Raw genomic sequence first — 17,747 nt, 5'->3', positions numbered from 1 at the left:
TACCACCACCCAGCTTCAACAGTGATCAATGTATGGCCATCTTGTTTCATCTGCATCCCTGCTACTCCCCTCTGTCCTGGAATTCCAGACATATCATTTCAAATGGAGCAAATTCCAGACATAGCATTTCACCTGTAAATATTTTCCTGTGTATTTCTTAAAAACACGAGAGTAATTCCTCAGTATCAAATATCTAATCCTCATTCACAAGTCCACAATTGTCTTATAATTTGTTGTTGTAGTTTATTTCAATTGGGATTCAAATAAGGTCTATCGCTGAGGTTGGTTGATACATCTCAAGTGTTTTGATTTGTACGTTTCTCTCCTTTTGTTTCTTGCCATTTTTATCATTTAAAAATAATTAATTAATTAATTTTTGGCTGCATTGGATCTTCATTGCTGCACACGGACTTTCTCTAGTTGCAGTGAGCAGGGGCTACTCTTTGTTGCAGTGCGCGGGCTTCTCACTGTGGTGGCTTCTCTTGTTGTGGAGCACGGGCTCTAGGCATGGGGGCTTCAGTAGTTGTGGCACACGGGCTCAGTAGTTGTGGCTCACGGGCTCTAGAGCGCAGGCTCAGTAGTTGTGGCGCATGGGCTTAGTTGCTCCTTGGCATGTGGAATCTTCCCGGACCAGGGCTTGAACCCGTGTCCCCTGCATTGGCAGGCAGATTCTTAACCACAGTGCCACCACGGAAGTCCAATTTTTGTTATCATTTCTGAAGAAACTGGATTGTGTCACACATTTTCCTATGATCTTGGTTTTGCTGATACTGTTATTTTTAAGGAAATAAGAGTAACAAGTATATAATTTTAAAAAATGTGTACTTGAGTGTATGTAAATGTTTCACTTTACGCTGAAAAAAGTCTAGCTATGGAGTTTAAAATTTAATCAGGCAGGAACAATGAAGCATCAGGTGATGTCCCTCCATTTTTATTCTCTCTTTCTCTTTGTTGGAAGACACCTTGGAGGATTATATGCAGAGGTGTCACTTACCCACTGCTGAAATGAACTGGGCTGGAACATGCCAGCCATTCTTTATCAACGATGCCAAACAGTTATTTTAGGCAGAGAATTGGAAGAGCCGTTTTTCCTGTTGAATTTGCAGTGGGAAATTGGGGTGATTGAATGTATGCCTCAAACCCTTTGGTCCCAACATTCCTCTCTCTCTATTCACTGTGATGAACATTGTCTTGAGGGCTGTTCATTCCAGTGGAAATATGATCACAGAATAACCTGGGTTGGAAAAGACTTCCTGAGGTCACCTGACCCCATCTGGTAAACTTAACGAGGGATTCCAACATCAACTCTCCCAGAACAAAGCTGTTTGTTAACAACTCCCATATCCCCCATAGACCCCCTTTGCATTCTAAGTCTGTTTTCTCTTTTGTCCTTCAGTGAAATAGATTATTAAATTGCTCTTGCTGCTGTGGGGTGTGTATGCCTGTACACACACATGTCTGTAGATCTTTAATTAAGATTAATTTTGATTCTTCCCTGCTGTCTTTTACAACGCACACACCCAGAGACCCCATTCCATTCTCTGTATATAGTAATGTTTTTTATGAAAAATAAGATGTTTTCCTGAGTAAATTTCGACATAGGATGGGATTATTGCAGAATGTATTTTTTAGCTACGGTGATGGTTAATTTTATGCATCAACTTGGCTGGGACGGTAGGTACACAGATATTTGGTCAAACATTATTCTGGGTGTTTCTGTGACAGAGTGTTTGGATGCCATGAACATTTAAATTGGTAAACTTTGAGGAAAGCAGATTGACCGCCATAATGTGGGTGAGTCTCATCCAGTCAGGTGAAGCCCTGAATAGAACAAAAAGACTGATTCCCCTGAGCAAGGAGGAGTTCTCCAGCAAAGAGCCTGCAGACTGGAACTGCAGCACCAGTTCTCCTGGGTCTCCAGTCTGCTGGCCCACCCTGTGGATTTTTGAGCTTGCCAGCCTCCATAAACACATGAGCCAATTCTTCATAATAATTCTCTTTCTGTATACACATCCTATTGGTTCTCTTTCTCCGGAGAACCCTGACAAATAGCGTGGGGAAAAAAAGACAAGTATGTGCCCCAATTCATTTGGCTGTCTGTTTTTGAAGTGATGTTTTATATTAAAGAGATGGAAAGATCACTGGAGAAGCCATCAGAAAACTGAGATTCTGGCCATAATTTTTCTAGCAAACTGCCTTTCAGTCTCTGATCTGGTCACTTTCCCTCTCTGAGCCTCAATTTCCTGTCTGTGGAAGGAGTTTCAGCAAACGGATTCCCAAGTATATGATTCCACGAAATACAGACATTGAACATTTGAGCCAACTACTGAGGAGTTATCTGAAGACAGTTTTTCTGAGGACTGCCCAGGTGCTAGATAAAAAACGACGCTGAGGGGCTTCCCTGGTGGCGCAGTGGTTGAGAGTCCGCCTGCCGATGCAGGGGACACGGGTTCGTGCCCCGGTTCGGGGAGATCCCACATGCCGCGGAGCGGCTGGGCCCGTGAGCCATGGCCGCTGAACCTGCGCGTCTGGAGCCTGTGCTCTGCAACGGGAGAGGCCACAACAGTGAGAGGCCTGCGTACCACTAAAAAAAAAAAAAAAAAAAAAAAGCTGAGGCTTTACATAGGTAGCGCTGGTAGACGATGCCAAGCAGAGCAGAGAAAAAAATCTTGAACAGAAGTATTCCCTGTGCATCAGGTAGAACATTCTATTTTAGTTAAATGTAAAATCTGGGACGAGTAAATGCCTGCATGAAAGCCTTTAGCTTCTGTGCCTTCTCATCTGAGGGCAGATGGTCTCACTTTGAAGCAGCTTAGAATCTGTCTCTGCATTGCAATAATTCTTATTTTGTGCGGGAGTTGTTAGGTGGTGGCAGAGACTTGGCAGCTGAGGCCCTACAGCCAAACTGAGGGGTCCTGGCCCAACCATGAGACAGGAAATGCCTGACCCCAAGGACATATGTGCTATTCTTGACCATAAAGATTGGAAAGAATCTCAGACTAGCTCTGGCCAATGGGGCTGTAAATGGATTTCTCTGTTGCCTTGGTTTTGAGCCTGTCTCTTTTTTCCAATAGGGCTTCCCTCTCCAGGTAGAAAAGCAGTCACCACAAGGAGGAAACCATATTATTTTAGCTTCTCCTGTCTGGAGAGTGGTCAATACTTAGCTGCAGTCATCTTTTAGCTGTGTCTGAAATTACCGTGCACCTCATGCAGCAGTCTGCCACTTGGGAGGTTGGCATTTGGGGTTGGACAGTCTGGGTGTGTGACTGGGAAGTCAGCTGGCCCATGGGGTGCAGACACATTCACCCCGTTCACTGGAGGCATTCCCTCCCAGTATGGTGAGGTGGAGTTCTTTGCCCTTTTCATTCTTTCTGACCACAGGCTCACCCCATGAGGAGGCAGGACTTCGATGGCTGTATCCCCTGAGAGGCTGGTTGACTGTTTACCCAGTGGGTGCCTGAAGATTGGCAAATGATGAACCCCCCGGAATCCCCGGTTAGACCCCAGTTATGGTCATGAGTTCAGCCTTTAGAGCCGCAGACTTAAATTGTTTTTCCAGCATTCTACGCAGCCAGGCGCCCCTGCCGGACTCTGCGATGGAAACCATCCCTGGGGAGAGAGTGGTGCGCAGGGGGCGTGGGAAGTGAAGGGAGGAAGCACTGAGGGCTTCGGGGGAGGCGGGATCTGAGCCGCGCCGAGGTAGGGAAGGGACCGCCAGAGCAGAGGGGACCGGAAAGGAGCTGCAGCCTGGAGGAGGCCGAGTGGGAGCCGCTCCTGGCCGGCCGCCTGGCCGCTTCCTTCCCCTGACATGACAGCCCCGCCGGCCTGGCTCCCGGCCACCTGGCAGTGGCTGTGGCACATGACTGCCTGTCCCGCCTGGGAGGGGGCGGGGAGAGGTCTGCTCTCAGGCGGTGGCTCCCCCAGCCTGGCCATCCCGCCTGCCCAGGGGCCGCAGGTGGGCCCGCTCCTCTCCGGGGGATACGCCCTGGCCAGCTGTCCCCTTCCCGGGGAGTGGGAATGCCATGGCAAGGAGCCAAGAGACGCTGGGGAGAGACCTGACAGTACCTAGGAGCTGTGTCACCTGAAGCTCAACTGGCTGAGCCTCAGTTCTCTTCACGTGGAAAACAGGGTGGATGACCCTCGGTGCTCACCCGACGGAATTACTGGAGTCAAATGAGAGGGATCCGCTCCAGTGCAGGGTCAGCTGCATTGGGCATCCCAACGGGAGACGACTGGCAGCAGGGGGCTGTGAGCGCCGCACTCCACCGCTCCCATTCCCGCCAGCAGGGGGCGTGACACGGGAGGTCCTGCGCACGATACCCCAGAGAAGGACGGCCAGTGGCTCATCTACCAGGAAGGTGGGGGAGAGGTGTGTGCTTGTGGGCATCAACGTCTTGGCAAGAAGCGACGTTGAATCCTTAAAGTGGTGGCGCTTTTGCTGTTGGAAAGGAATGGGTTTTGCGTTTCTATCGGTCCAGAGGGCGCTGTTGGGAGAAGGTGCCAAGAAGCTCAGGCACGTGAAGTTCTGATTCTGGCTCCGTGGCTGGCTCCACTTCCCCTTCCCCCACCTCATTCCCTCCCTCCCCGATCCTTCCTTCCAACATACGTTATCACATTTACTTCCACTGTGTAGCAATATCTTCAGACTGATCGGATTCGTCTTCCGCAGGGGGTTGAGCTTGTCTAGAAGGCGCTTGAGCCTAGTGACTTTATAGAGTTAGAAACATTACTCTTTTCTGAGTTGGGGGGGGTAGGGGGTAGGGGTAGGAACATGAAAATATTAAAGGTTCTGAAAACTAGAATTTGAGCAGTCTCGGCAAAGTTGGCTAATCCTACCCTGATGTGGTCTGCGCCCTAGAGAAGGGTTTGGTGGTGGCGGTCTTGGGTGTTTGGGAAGTTAACAGCTTGCTGTGGGAGTCTGCTAAACGAGCTGGAGTTGAACATGTCTAACGAAACTGACAGTGGTGCCTCCCTGGATTCATGCTCCTGCTTGTGGCATGACCAGGAGAAGAGGACTCGGGCACATTCACACCCAACCTCCTCATTGAACAGAAGCCCAGAGGGGCAAGTACTTACTGTAAGTCACACAGCACAGTGTCTTTGGTGGCCAAAACCAGGGCTCTCCTCATTACTGCTAGTTCAGTGATTAGAACCAGATGCAGAATGGATCTTATTTGCCTGACTACTCCCACTGTTATCTCTGTTTGGCTTTTCCCCCCTTTAAACTTGTACCCCTTCTTACTGGGGGGGAGAAGAGCTCCCTTATAGATGGTTTAAGTCAGGATTCGTTGCACCACGCATACTTCAGACGAACACTTCCTGTGTGCAGGATTGGTTATCAGCATCTCCAAACCAACATGGAACTGAACCTTTTTCCCTCTCCCCAGCTCACCTCAGCAGCCAGCCCCTCCCTGGTTCTTGTCTCCACGTGGTGGGCTCTTCATTAATAGAGCCTTGAGTGGCCAAGTCAGAGGAAGTTTTCTGTTCGTACTTGCCAAACACCATTCTCGGTGAATATAGCTGTGAAAAGGTGACCCCCAATTTGAGAAGTGTGGGTGTGTGTGTGTGTTCTTTAATCAAGTCATTGCCATAAGTTTCATATTATAACTACCACTTATTGTGTCTCTACAGTGTGCCAGCTGCTTTTCCACTAACCTTAGATGGTAGGTGGCAGCATGCTTGTTTTTATGGATGCAGAATCTGAGGTTCAGCAAGGTTGAGTCACTTGCACAAGGTGAAGGAGCTGACAAAGAACAGGATTTGAACCCAGGTCAGTTTAGCCACAAAGCTGTCACGGTGTCCTGCCACCTCCTCATTAGCCAACCCTGGCCTTGCCTCAGAAAACATGTTGCTAGTTCTTATTCTGAGAATGGATGGAACAAAATGTGCCTAGATAGCTAGTGACTGACAGTTCGATTATACTGGTGTGGAGATAACATTTCTGAAAATTAAGTCTTCTAGATTGAGCGAAGCACAACTCCTGTCCTTGTCTTCCTTTTTGCTGCTTTTGAATAATTGTAGGTTTTCCTATAATGTATTTTATCACGTTGAAAACAAAGTTGGCATATTTTGCTGATAATAATACATCTTTATTGTAGAAAAGACTGATGTTCACAAAAAGGAAAAGTTATCCCAAACAACACACCAGCTTCTGGTTAAGAATGTGGGTACTGGAGCTGGACTGCAGGGGCTTTGTCCCTGCTGTGCCACTTAACGATTTGTATGACCTTGAGCTAATCGCTTAACTTAAGTGCCTAGTTCCTCGTCTCTGAAGTTGAAAATCATACCCTGCTTCATTGGGCTGTTGTTAAAATTAAATGATGCAAAGCCCCTAGAAGTGACCAAGAGATATTTCATATTTTGGTAAATCATCTTCTGGTTTTCCTCTCTGAACCTGTGTAGACATGTGTAACTATATGCTGGTGTGCATATACTAATAAATGAGATGATTTTTAAACCAGCTAGTTTTCGTCTAATAATATATTGTGACTACCTTTCTATACCTCTAAATAGCCTTCTCCGTTACGTGATAGCTGCGTAGAATCCTATGATGTGATTGTGTGAATGGAGCTGAATCCATATTGTGGGGCATGCAGATTTCCAGTTTTGCACTAACATAATGCATTTTAAAACAGATTTGAGTAGATGTTGTACCATGAGTGTATCTCTCTAGGCAACAGGAGCTTCCTACTCTTTCCAGAACATACCTAATCCTCCCTCCCCTGGTGTGAATAAGGATCTGGACATGCTCCCTTTGGGAGCTCAGAGCCTCCTTAATCCTGAGTGGGGCAGCATTGTGAACTTCATAAGACAGCTCTAAATGGGGAACTTACTCAGATTCTGCCTCTCCCTGCTCTCCCCACTTAAATCTAAAAAAAAAAAAAAAAAAAAGTTTATTTATTTAATATCTCTGGTATGAACTATCTCTTGGTTCCCAAGAAATCAGAAAGTCCGCTTGTTCCATTTTTGCTGTGTCTGAGGTGATCTCTCAGAAGGCGCTCTGTCCTTCTTAAAAGGGTTTGGGGTAAAACCTTAAGCTCTCCTGCTTCCCAGGGTAGACCGTTAAATCCTACCCTTTATGGTGGAGGGCTGCAGTTACTTCTGCACCATTCTGGGTACCATACCCTGCCATTTTAGTTTTACGAATTTCTGGTGACACACTTATTTGATTTCCCTTATTGATAAAGCTCTTCTTGCTGGTCTCAGATTGGCAGAAACCATTGATTAGGTCCCCTTTAAGTCCCCCTCCCACCTCTCCACTGCTTTCAGCCACTAGCAAACCAACAGGTCACATGTTTGAAAACCTCCTACCGCCCATCTTCGGGGTGTGTTATATCTATGCAGACTCAAGGGCTGTACTTGTCTGTAGAGTCTGAGCTCCAGGAGGCAAGAGGGTGATGGGTCGAAGTGACTTGGGGTCAATAGTCCCTTGCGGGATAGACCTCTTAAAAGGTTTATGGCTTTAAAGGGATTTTCTCCTACAGCCTAATCCTGAGTGTTTGGGACCTGGCATTTTAAAGTTATACATTCTAAAGGGACCAGCTGTGTTCCTTTAGGACACTGCTGACTGCCCATCCTCAGTCCAGCCATTTTCCTGTGATGTTTAAGAGGCAGGCTTGATGTTTCCCTCTAATCTAGGGAGCATATCATCAGCTCTGAGAAAGGATATAATGTGCTATTTAGGGCCGTGAGTCTGCCAGAATTACGGAGGGGCTGGTGTGTCTTTGAGGTGTGCTGGAATGGCATCAGGACTTAGAAAGGGGAATACTGTGTGAATTCCACATTTGGACTACTCAGAGTATCGAGTCCCTGCCACAGTATTTTCCAAAGTGCTTTTGAATGTTTCCTTCTGACACCCTCCGTGTGTGAAAGGTTACGTAGCATTATCCTCCTTGCCCTGAGGAGGACACTGAAACGATGAGAGGTTAACTGACTTGCCCTGGGCTGCAGAGTAAGGCTGACTCCACCGGAAAGGCTGCTGCCCGTAACTCCTGCTTTCCACGCCGAAGCGTCACAGAGCCAGGGCTGCCTCTGGAAAGCCCTGTCAACAGAGGCAGGTAGGAAAAGCCGCATGGTCAGCCATATGCTTGCTAGTCCTTGCTAGTCCTGTTTGGGGACTGCCAAGGCAGAGAGAGAGCTGGACACTTCAGCGTCGGTCCAAGATCCTTGACCTGTAAAGTGTTTTGCTGCCTTGAGCTGAGCCGTAAGAGTGATAGACGGCAGACGTCAATTATTTTTGGCTCAGCTGCGCAGTCTTGGCAGGGCGCCCTATACTTTTGAAACGTAAACCTACAAAAGGGTTTAGGAATCTGATGTCATCGTCTCCCTACAACTCACACGTTGGCCTGTTCTGTAGAGGGGTGAACCAGTTGTGCCAGGGGACGTTCCTGTTAAGGGCTCTCTACAATTAAAGTATATAATAAGGCAAAATATTTCATCAGGCTATAGAGATGGCTTCTGATACAGAGGGTCCCTGCATCCCTTCCACCACCCCCTACAGACCTACTAAAGCTTGAACCACTTGGCTCACTGCTCACAGGAGAGCAGCAGATCCTCACTGGAGCCAGGATGCTGCTGCTGTTGGTGACACAGTCTTAGATAAGAAGTTAATATACCAATGCTTTTGTTAGTCTTGTGTCTCCAATGTACGTTTCCTCTGGTTCCTTGGAGGCCCCCTCATAATTAGCTAAAATCCTCACAAAATTGCTGTGGGTTTGAGGAGGGCAAGCTGCCCCTCCCCCCCAGCTTTACTGAGGTATAATTGACCTCAGTAAATAAAATATCGTATACAAATAAAAATCGTATCTATGTAGAGGAGGGCAAGCGTTAACTGGAGTAAGGAACTCATGGAACTTTGAAGCAGCACAATTGGTTTAATTCCCACTTTACTGCTTACAAGTTAGCCTTAGGCTAGTGGGGTCTTCTTTTTGAGCTTTAAGTTTTCTCATCTGTAAAATGGGAATACCACTGTTACCCCGCTGTTAAAGCTATAGAGCCGTGTTAATAGAATAATCCACTTCATATATGGAAGCAGATGGAATTGTAGTCCAGTGAGAGTTGACATGTGGCCTCATGAGTTGCCACTGTTCCTCTGCTACCCAGCCAGACCAGCCTCCTTTTTGCTCTATTTACCTTAAAGCGTGAGATGGAGCAGAGATCTGCCATCTGGGGCTTGGAACTCTGTACATTTTATTGGACTGTGCCATTGATTTTCATGGAAATCAAAGCCAGACCTGGTAGGGGGATGAGGCCAGACTCACGTGACTTGATCTGTGTGTTTTGTCTGGAGCAGGGATCCGTGGTCACCTCCCTTGTCCTGGTCTTCCTGGATGGAACGAGAAGATAAACGGGGCATGTGTGAAGCCCAGGACTCAGAAGACAAGGGGATGGACTCTGATTTTGAGAACTCTGAAGACAGGGAAGGGGACCCAGAAGACAGAGGAATGGGCTCTAACCCACATGATGCAGACAAGAGAGAATGCCACCTGGAGCAGGAGATGGGCTCCAACCCACAGGATGAAGCTCTAAGAGGGGACTCAGAGGAGAGGGAACTAGTGTCTAACATCTGCACAGGTGAGGAGAAAACGGCAGTTTCGGTGGAAGTTGCCGCATTCACATTTATTCTAGCTCCTCCAGAGTGATAACCAGGGGCAGCATTCTTAGGAGGCAGCTCTCTAGAGGACACCATTAAGCAGATTCTGTACCATCTTACGCCTGAGGAACGTCCTGTTCATCAATCTGGTCTGAGGTGGGCTGTACTGGTAAACATGGGTGAAGAGGGTAACTCACAGGCGTGCACTTTACAGCATACAAAATACTGCCATAAAGTAACACTTGTAACAGCACAAGAGGGAACACAGGTAGCATTGGGACCTACGTCCTGGCGTTGTTGGAGAGTTAGATGAGTTGCTTAGCACAGATCTAGACGTCTACAGTTACAGTCATCATCCCCGCTTGCAAATAAATAAACACAGTGGTAAGGGACCTGCCCAGGTTCATGTGGCTAATACCCAAAGTGCCCAAGGCCTCTCCTGAATCCCTTGCTATTTGTGATCTGGAAAGAGTAAACGCTGGGCCTCCATCCGCTTCCTTGGTTCCATCTTTGGGCTTTTGTTGCTTTATCCTGCTCTGTGCATGCCTTGGGGACAGAAATGAGCTGAAATACCTTATGATCAGGGCCGTGAGGTTACATTCCTTCCCCAGGACACCTCCCAGACCCCCGCTACTGCCCTCCCTTACAGTGCACAGAGCACGTGATCTTTCACATCCCAGTAACTTTCTTGGGTGTCCTCTGCTTGGGGATAAGCAGCCAGAGGCAGACAGATGTGTGTTCTGGATCAGCCTCTAAGTTGGACTCACCAGCTCTAGGCCCTGCACTCACCTCCCCTTTTTCCCAACCCCCCACCCTCCTTACCTAGTAAAGCCCTTAGGTTGGGGTGTGTTGGGTTTGTTGTTCCGCCTTAAGCAGTTGCAGACTGACCCATCATATTCAAAAACTCAGTTCGGAGCCTAGTTAGGCCGGGTGGTCTTTTCTTGTGGTTGGCTGGGGTGGCCTTGTCTTTTGAGGCTAGGGCCTTGAAAGGCATTGGTGGCTCTTGGAGTGGGCAGATGTCTTCCGAGATCCCAGAGAGTCCCACTTGGCCCAGACTTGACCTTCTCAAGCTGTCAGGCCTTCAGGTGGCCCTGGGGAACAGAGCCTCAGGTCCAGTGGGTGGGGCCTGGGCCCGGAGACAGCTGCCTGAAGAACTGGAAAGCCAAGGGGGCAGGTGAGCTCGCTCTCCTTTAGGCCTTCCCCAGGAGTCACCAGGTGGGAAGGAGGCTGGAAGTGGGGGTGGAGGAGACAGGGACCTTAGAGAGAGAGTTTGAGAGTCCCCGGGGAAGGGGATTACCCCGTGGCCCACCCTCTTATTGAGACGGGCTTCCTCTGGGTTTACCTGTTGAGCGCCCAGTATAGTCACCCCCACTGCTGCCTTTTCTGTTGCAGAGGGGCTGCTGAGCGAGGAAGAAGGGGTTGCTCTCCGTGAGGAAGACGATGACCAAGCTGGAGTAGCTGAGATGGCGATGTTCGCAGGGCTGTCTGAGTCCGTCGGCATTTCCCGGAGCCCCCAAGAAGAGGGGGAAGAGGAGCAGCCGCCTCCTGCCGTGCTTCCCTGGAGGCGGCACCTCTCCCTGGGGAGTCGACACCGGGGTGACAAGCCCGCCCACCGCCGATTCCGCCGGCTCCACCACCCCATGGCCATGGACCTCGGGGAGCTCGACAGCCTGATGGCCAGCATCATGGACGCGCCCACCATCTGCCCCGACTGCGGGGAGAGCTTCAGCCCGGGCGCCGCCTTCCTGCAGCACCAGCGCATTCACCGCCTGGCGGAGGCCGCCGCGGCCGCCAGCCTGGAGCCCTTCGGCTTCGCTGGCGAGTGCGGCGGGGTGGTGGGGATGATGGGCGTGGGCGTGGCGGGGGCCTTCGGGGCGGGGCCCGCGCTGGCCCGGCCCCCGCGCGAGAAGCCCTTCCGCTGCGGAGAGTGCGGCAAGGGCTTCAGCCGCAACACCTACCTGACCAACCACCTGCGGCTGCACACTGGCGAGCGGCCCAACCTGTGCGCCGACTGCGGCAAGAGCTTCAGCTGGCGCGCCGACCTGCTCAAGCACCGGCGCCTGCACACGGGCGAGAAGCCCTACCCGTGCCCCGAGTGCGGCGAGGCCTTCAGCCTCAGCTCGCACCTGCTGAGCCACCGGCGGGCGCACGCGGCGGCCAGCGGCGCGGGGCCGGCGGCGCTGCGGCCCTTCGCCTGCGGGGAGTGCGGCAAGGGCTTCGTGCGCCGTTCGCACCTGGCCAACCACCAGCGCATCCACACGGGCGAGAAGCCGCACGGCTGCGGCGAGTGCGGCAAGCGCTTCAGCTGGCGCTCGGACCTGGTGAAGCACCAGCGCGTGCATACGGGCGAGAAGCCCTACATGTGCTCCGAGTGCGGGGAAACCTTCAGCGTCAGCTCTCACCTCTTCACGCACAAGCGCACGCACTCGGGTGAGCGGCCGTATGTGTGTCGCGAATGCGGCAAGGGCTTCGGGCGCAACTCGCACCTGGTGAACCACCTGCGCGTGCACACGGGCGAGAAGCCCTTCCGTTGCGGCCAGTGCGAGAAGCGTTTCAGCGACTTCTCCACGCTCACGCAGCACCAGCGCACGCACACGGGCGAGAAGCCGTACACGTGCATCGAGTGCGGCAAGAGCTTCATCCAGAGCTCGCACCTGATCCGCCACCGCCGCATCCACACGGGCAACAAGCCGCACAAGTGCGCCGGCTGTGGCAAGGGCTTCCGCTACAAGACGCACCTCGCGCAGCACCAGAAGCTGCACCTGTGCTAGGGCTACGCCGACGGAGGCTGCGCACTGGGGGGCGGGGCGGGGGGCTAGATGTCCTGGGGACAGACCCTGTAGAAAGAAATGGGGAAGGGGGGAGGGGCAATCGGAGAATGACTGGGGAGCCTTGAGGTGTTGGGGGTCCTGAAGGGGAGGGTTGAGTAAGACTTATTCCTTCGGGGGTGCTGTATTTTGCCTGCCTCCTCCCTAAGGAAGAAATGTTTGGGAGGTGTGCTTGAGCGTGGCGACGTCACCACATACACGCTGTGGAGGATGAAGAGCGTGGAGGAGCAGGCACTTTGAGGACCTTGAGGAAGGGGAGTTGGGGGTGGGGGAGGGTACAGGATGACAGGCAATAGAGTAGCTTGGGCAGTGATGGGCCGTGGGAAGCGGGGAGAGCTGGGAGAGCGTGTGGTTGGAGTGAGGGTTACGGGGTAAAGTGAAAGGCAGGTATGAGTAATTCTGTCCTGGTTTCAGCAGGTATTAAGCCACTGTTGGCCCTGTCCCCACACATCAGCTATAGTCCCGCGAAAAGTAGAGGAGCTTTGTCCGTCCTACGGGAGTGGATATTTGTGTCCTCTTCCCTTCCTTCCTCTGAGCCACAGCTAGCTGCTATTTTGAGGTGTCCAGGGGAAACTGGGCAGAAAAGCTACGCACCCTCGTCTCCAGGGTGGAATCTCTGAGGTTTAGAAATTCATTCACAGCTGGTTTTCAGATCTGGGAAATCGTGGTCCTGCTCCTGGTTCTTTGCTACTTCCTTTAAAATAGTCTAGCTTCATGCTGGGTCAAGGTAGTCCGTATGGATGACCAGACCCCTGCCCCCGGTGTCAGGTGTGTTCCAGGCCCAGTATTTCTTTCAGGTCTCATCTGTGATCTTTTTAAGTGCTGGGAAATGGAACAGTCGCAGCTATGTGTGACTTTTCCTTTCTCAGGTCAGCTTGATGCTTGTTTCAAGTGAAACTCAGGCCATCAACAGTTGCCCCAGCGACCTGCTACAAAAGTCAGTTTGCTCAGAGTTTTGCTGGCCTTATGTGAGAAACCCAGGAAAGCAAATGTTCCCATGTTGGGGCGCCAGGCTCCTACGTCTCATTTGCCTTCATTTTGTATCTGTGTACCCCTCCCCCTCTGCAGTAATGGGGGAGATATTCGAACCCACACCCCCACCCATATTGATATGGGCTCTGGTCTGAGTAGAAATTTCTCTTTCCTGCACAGGGCGGCACAGTAGAAAGCTCAAGACTTTACACAAGGAGGGCACAAGCAGGGAGAGGGGTAAATGCAAATTTGCCACATAGCACAAGCAATGAATGTCTTCCGGTTGTTATATAAATGCCAAAATAGCACTTTTGTATTTCAAAAGTGCTTTTTAATGCTTGTTAGTTGTTTCACACTTCTTTGTGAGGTAGAACAGTATTATGACCCCTGTCTTAGGGAAGGCCTGGGGACAGGAGTGTGACAGGTAGTTCTGAAGAGAGGCTGATGACAGTGTGGATAGGTGTGGTCTGCCCTTTGGTGCTCTCCAGCTCAGCTGCTAGGAAGACTTACCTGTCGTGATTTCTATAATAAGGACGCTGAAAATTCTTAACGCTTGATGGAACACGTAAGGCTAGTCTAGAAGGGCCAAAGATGTCCTTGTTGACAAAGCTGGTCTTTGTCATGTAATTAGAGTGTCCTAGATATGTTCCATTTCTAGTAGGGGCTATAGTTAGATGACTCTTGTATAGACTTCAGTTACCTATGCTGAAAAATCCCTCCCTTAGGTTAGCCTTTAGAAGGTAGAGTTGTGGAAAGCAGTTTTGTTTCCTTTATTAGCAGTTGTTAACCTATACTTTTCATGGAAGCATCTTCACAAACTGTTGGACACACTTGAAGGAAAAAAAAGAAAAACCCACAAGATTGTTTTTACGGTTTTAGCAAGCTTTCTATGGACGCTGGTAATTTATACTTGATCAGTTGTATTCTAGCAAAGAACCTCTTTGGGGACTCTAGGAAAGCATGTTTTTGCCATCATAACACTTAAAAAAAAAAACCCCTGAGAATTCTGGGCTTGTATAATGCCTGTTGATCTTGCCCTCTTAATCAGTTTGTTGTTATTCACAAATGCAAATAGATTTTCAAACTATAGATAGTTTTGGAAGATACTAATTCCTTTTTATTTTAGTCAAGAGTAATCTGAGCAAAGCAAGCGTCCGTTATTTATTCTGACTCTTGTAGTCTGAATACCAAGTGTATGAGGCTCACATGAAAATAATATAGCCAATTTGTAGGTAATCGTATTACTTTGTGTTTTTTTATGCACATCTACCTCTTCCAGCTGTTTTAAGTTCTCTTGAGTCTGTGCCTATGAAATCTCATCCAACTTTTGATTATTCATGGGTTTATGATCCACATTCTGGGTCACTTGGTCTTTTGCTGACATTTTCGTACGATTGCACAGTCTCATCTGCATCTAGTGTGTTCCGTAGCAGCAACTTTCGAGCATGGGTTCAATGGGGAGAGGAGATTGAAGCTAATGTAAAATAATTTACCGGAGGTGGAATTCTTTGGATTTCACTGACCCACTCTGTTCTTTCTGTTACCATAGATAAGAAAGCCAGCCACTACTTCACTATCCCTTCTGTGACCACATCCCTGAGCAGAAGAAAACAGTCCAGGCACCAAACACCCCACTCTCATGGTGCAGCTAAAATGTGATTCCATTTTTCTTATAATTCTTCAAGGAACCTAGCTGCATTAAGTGAGGTTTAGTGCATTCAGGAGGTTGTTTCTTGTATCTAGTTTTAGAAAAATAGTATTTCTAAAGCAAACCCTGGTAACTGGTTCACCCTTGAAAATGTTACTCTGAAGATTCCTTCCACCAACTCATCAATGTTGGTGGAGGCAAATGTATCATTTATTTCCTGGGGAGTTTGGTCAAGTGCAGGCTGCCCTTTACTGAGAAGAAGCTAGAGCAGTTTTAAATAGGTTAAATGGCTTGATTAAATATTGAGCTCTGAGCTGGAAGGAGAAGACGAGAAGTTAACCCCTTGAGCCACGTGGCCTCTTCAAGATCCAGAGGCTGTACATATGTGAAAAAGTACAAATTAAGAACCTGTGTTCGTAGACAATCTGAACTGTGTTTCTGAAGTTTGTGCACATTCTCCTTCACTGTAATGTTATTTTACAGCTGTGTGTTAAAATGGTGAATAATTTAATGATCCTAAAAGTAACAGGTTTTGTGTGCGTGTGTGCTTGTGTATGTGAGAATTGCCTTATTTTCAGGTTTTATTTAATGATGGTTCCCTGGACAGCATTGTGGTGTTCAGCAACCAGTATGGAATATTTGTCATTAAATCCAGATCGGTCTTTTACCATGTCAGTCTCTCCTTTTTACTTGTCACCCATTAAATGTCACTCAATTCAATCTACGGAAGCTATGCTCTGGTAGAACAGGAGTGAGCAAACTACCAAATCCAGCCCGTCCCTCTGTATGGATAGAGTTCTGTTGGAATACAGTTCTACCCAGACAGCCTTCCTGACATAGTGTCCGCGGCTGCTTTTGCACTAAAATGGCAAGGCTGGGTAGTGGTGACAGAGGCTACGTGATCCACAATTCGAAGATATTTATGATCTGTATCTTTACAGAAGAAGTTTGCTGACTCCTGATTTAGAAGGTTCCAGCAGATCCTAGATCATCCTGGAACTGGCTGATGTCTAAATAGCCTGTGCATTGTAACCCATAATTCAGTGCAACACTTTTGCACTAATGTGGCTTTGGGATGTTGGGAATGTGTTAATGTTATACTGTTGTACCCATTTCCAAAGACCTGTCTTCATTCCTTGTAAGAAGCAATCTGTGGGGAATTTTGGCAGTAGGCAGGGGGAAGATAGTCACGGAGAAGGCAGGCAGCCTCAGGTCCCATCTCTGATCTATAAAACATGTATTCCTGAATCACATAACAAAGTATTTTCTCTCCCCCAGTTCTCGGAAATGCAGCTTAATGACTATAGATAATACTGAACGGAACTTATCAGCTAGACTGACCTTTTGCTCAAAATATTTTCTAGGGCTTCCCTGGTGGCGCAGTGGTTGAGAGTCTGCCTGCCGATGCAGGGGACACGGGTTCGTGCCCTGGTCCGGGAAGATCCCACATGCCGCGGAGCGGCTGGGCCCGTGAGCCATGGCTGCTGAGCCTGCGTGTCCGGAGCCTGTGCTCCACAACGGGAGAGGCCACAACAGTGAGAGGCCCACGTACCGCAAAAAAAAAAAAAAAATTTCTAGCTAGTCTCTGCCCATGGAGACAATGAGACAGCAGTTTGTAAGGAAGTGGTTCACAAGAAACAAAAAAGAGGAAGCATGATAATAAAAACACCTTAATTTCTTTTAATGAGCACAGCTGCCTCCTTGAGTGAATGTCCACAGCCCTTTCCCTGCCTAGCAGGGCCAACGGATGCTGGGTTCTGGTCCTGGAAGAAGGCAGTCAGTTCTGTGACTGCAGCATTCCTCCCCGAGCCTGACTGTTCTGGCTCCTAGTCTAACTCCTAGTCTCTGGGAACCTACATTAAACCAAGCATTTGAAGTACTCATTCAGTGTCCTGTGGGGACACAGCAGTAAACCTGGCCTTTGGTGCTGCACGGTGAGGGGATGCTCAACCTCAACTTCCAATTAGAGCAGCCCCTGTCCACGTTGCAGGTAGAGAAGGTGTATCTGGTCAACTTGGAATTCTCCAGGCTTGGTTAGTTTCAGACAGCGATTTTCTTAATTTAACATTAACTGCACAGTAGAATTACCTGGAGAGCTTTAAAAACAAACCCCCCCAACCCCACCCCAGAACACTGTTCAAGACATTGATTAATTGGTCTGGGGTGATATCCAAGTACCCGTGATTTTATAAAGTCTTCCCAGGTGATTTTAATGGGAATCTCAACCAGGGTTGAGAGGTCTGTAGGATGAATTAAGCACCTCCTTTCTTTCTTGGGGATTACGGTAGGTGAAACTCCTAAGCCGCAAATCCTTTTCTCTGCCTCTGTCAGAGGATATCTGTCAGATGCAAAGGGTATTGTCAGATGCAGCAGGCTCTGCTGCCTGTCTACCCTTGGTAGGCCTCCGTTTCACACAGGCCTTCCCCACATAGTTAAAGAGAATAAGTAAGGGCCAGGAAAAGTGTCTGTCTTTGCTGTTCATCAGATAATGCCCCAGGGGCATCGCAGGCTGCCACTGGCCCTTCTCTGTATTTGCCAACCACAGACTGCCTGCCTTCCTTTCTTTCTGACCTTCATTCCCTGTCTCGACTCACTTAACAAAGCAAAATTCCATTCATTTCTCTTTTTCTCAGCTGCGCTTGGCAGTCGAATTGTTTCCTAAATTTTGCTGCTGGAGGGAAAGGGGAGGAGGTCCCAGCTTGAACAG

General features: G+C 49.1%; 1 protein-coding gene across 4 annotated transcripts in view; it reads left to right on the top strand.

Annotated features, from left to right (window-relative positions):
- Positions 1–15,710, top strand: part of ZNF697 (zinc finger protein 697) — a 30,106-nt gene extending 14,396 nt beyond the window's left edge. Inside the window, exons 1-3 of one of the 4 annotated variants that reach the window (XM_067727443.1) lie at positions 3,896–5,663; positions 9,293–9,573; positions 10,985–15,710. In XM_067727443.1, coding sequence (XP_067583544.1) covers positions 9,330–9,573; positions 10,985–12,363 — 1,623 coding nt within the window. In that variant the 5' untranslated portion in view covers positions 3,896–5,663; positions 9,293–9,329 and the 3' untranslated portion in view covers positions 12,364–15,710. Of the gene's footprint in view, positions 1–3,895; positions 8,058–9,292; positions 9,574–10,984 lie in introns of those variants that run through there. The other 3 variants (XM_067727440.1, XM_067727441.1, XM_067727442.1) reach the window with 3 other exon arrangements.
- Positions 15,711–17,747: the final 2,037 nt, after the last annotated feature.

The sequence above is a fragment of the Pseudorca crassidens genome, chromosome 2 (genome assembly GCF_039906515.1).
Source record: "Pseudorca crassidens isolate mPseCra1 chromosome 2, mPseCra1.hap1, whole genome shotgun sequence".
Taxonomy (NCBI): Eukaryota; Metazoa; Chordata; class Mammalia; order Artiodactyla; family Delphinidae; genus Pseudorca; species Pseudorca crassidens.
This window is presented reverse-complemented; position numbering and strand designations above follow the sequence as displayed.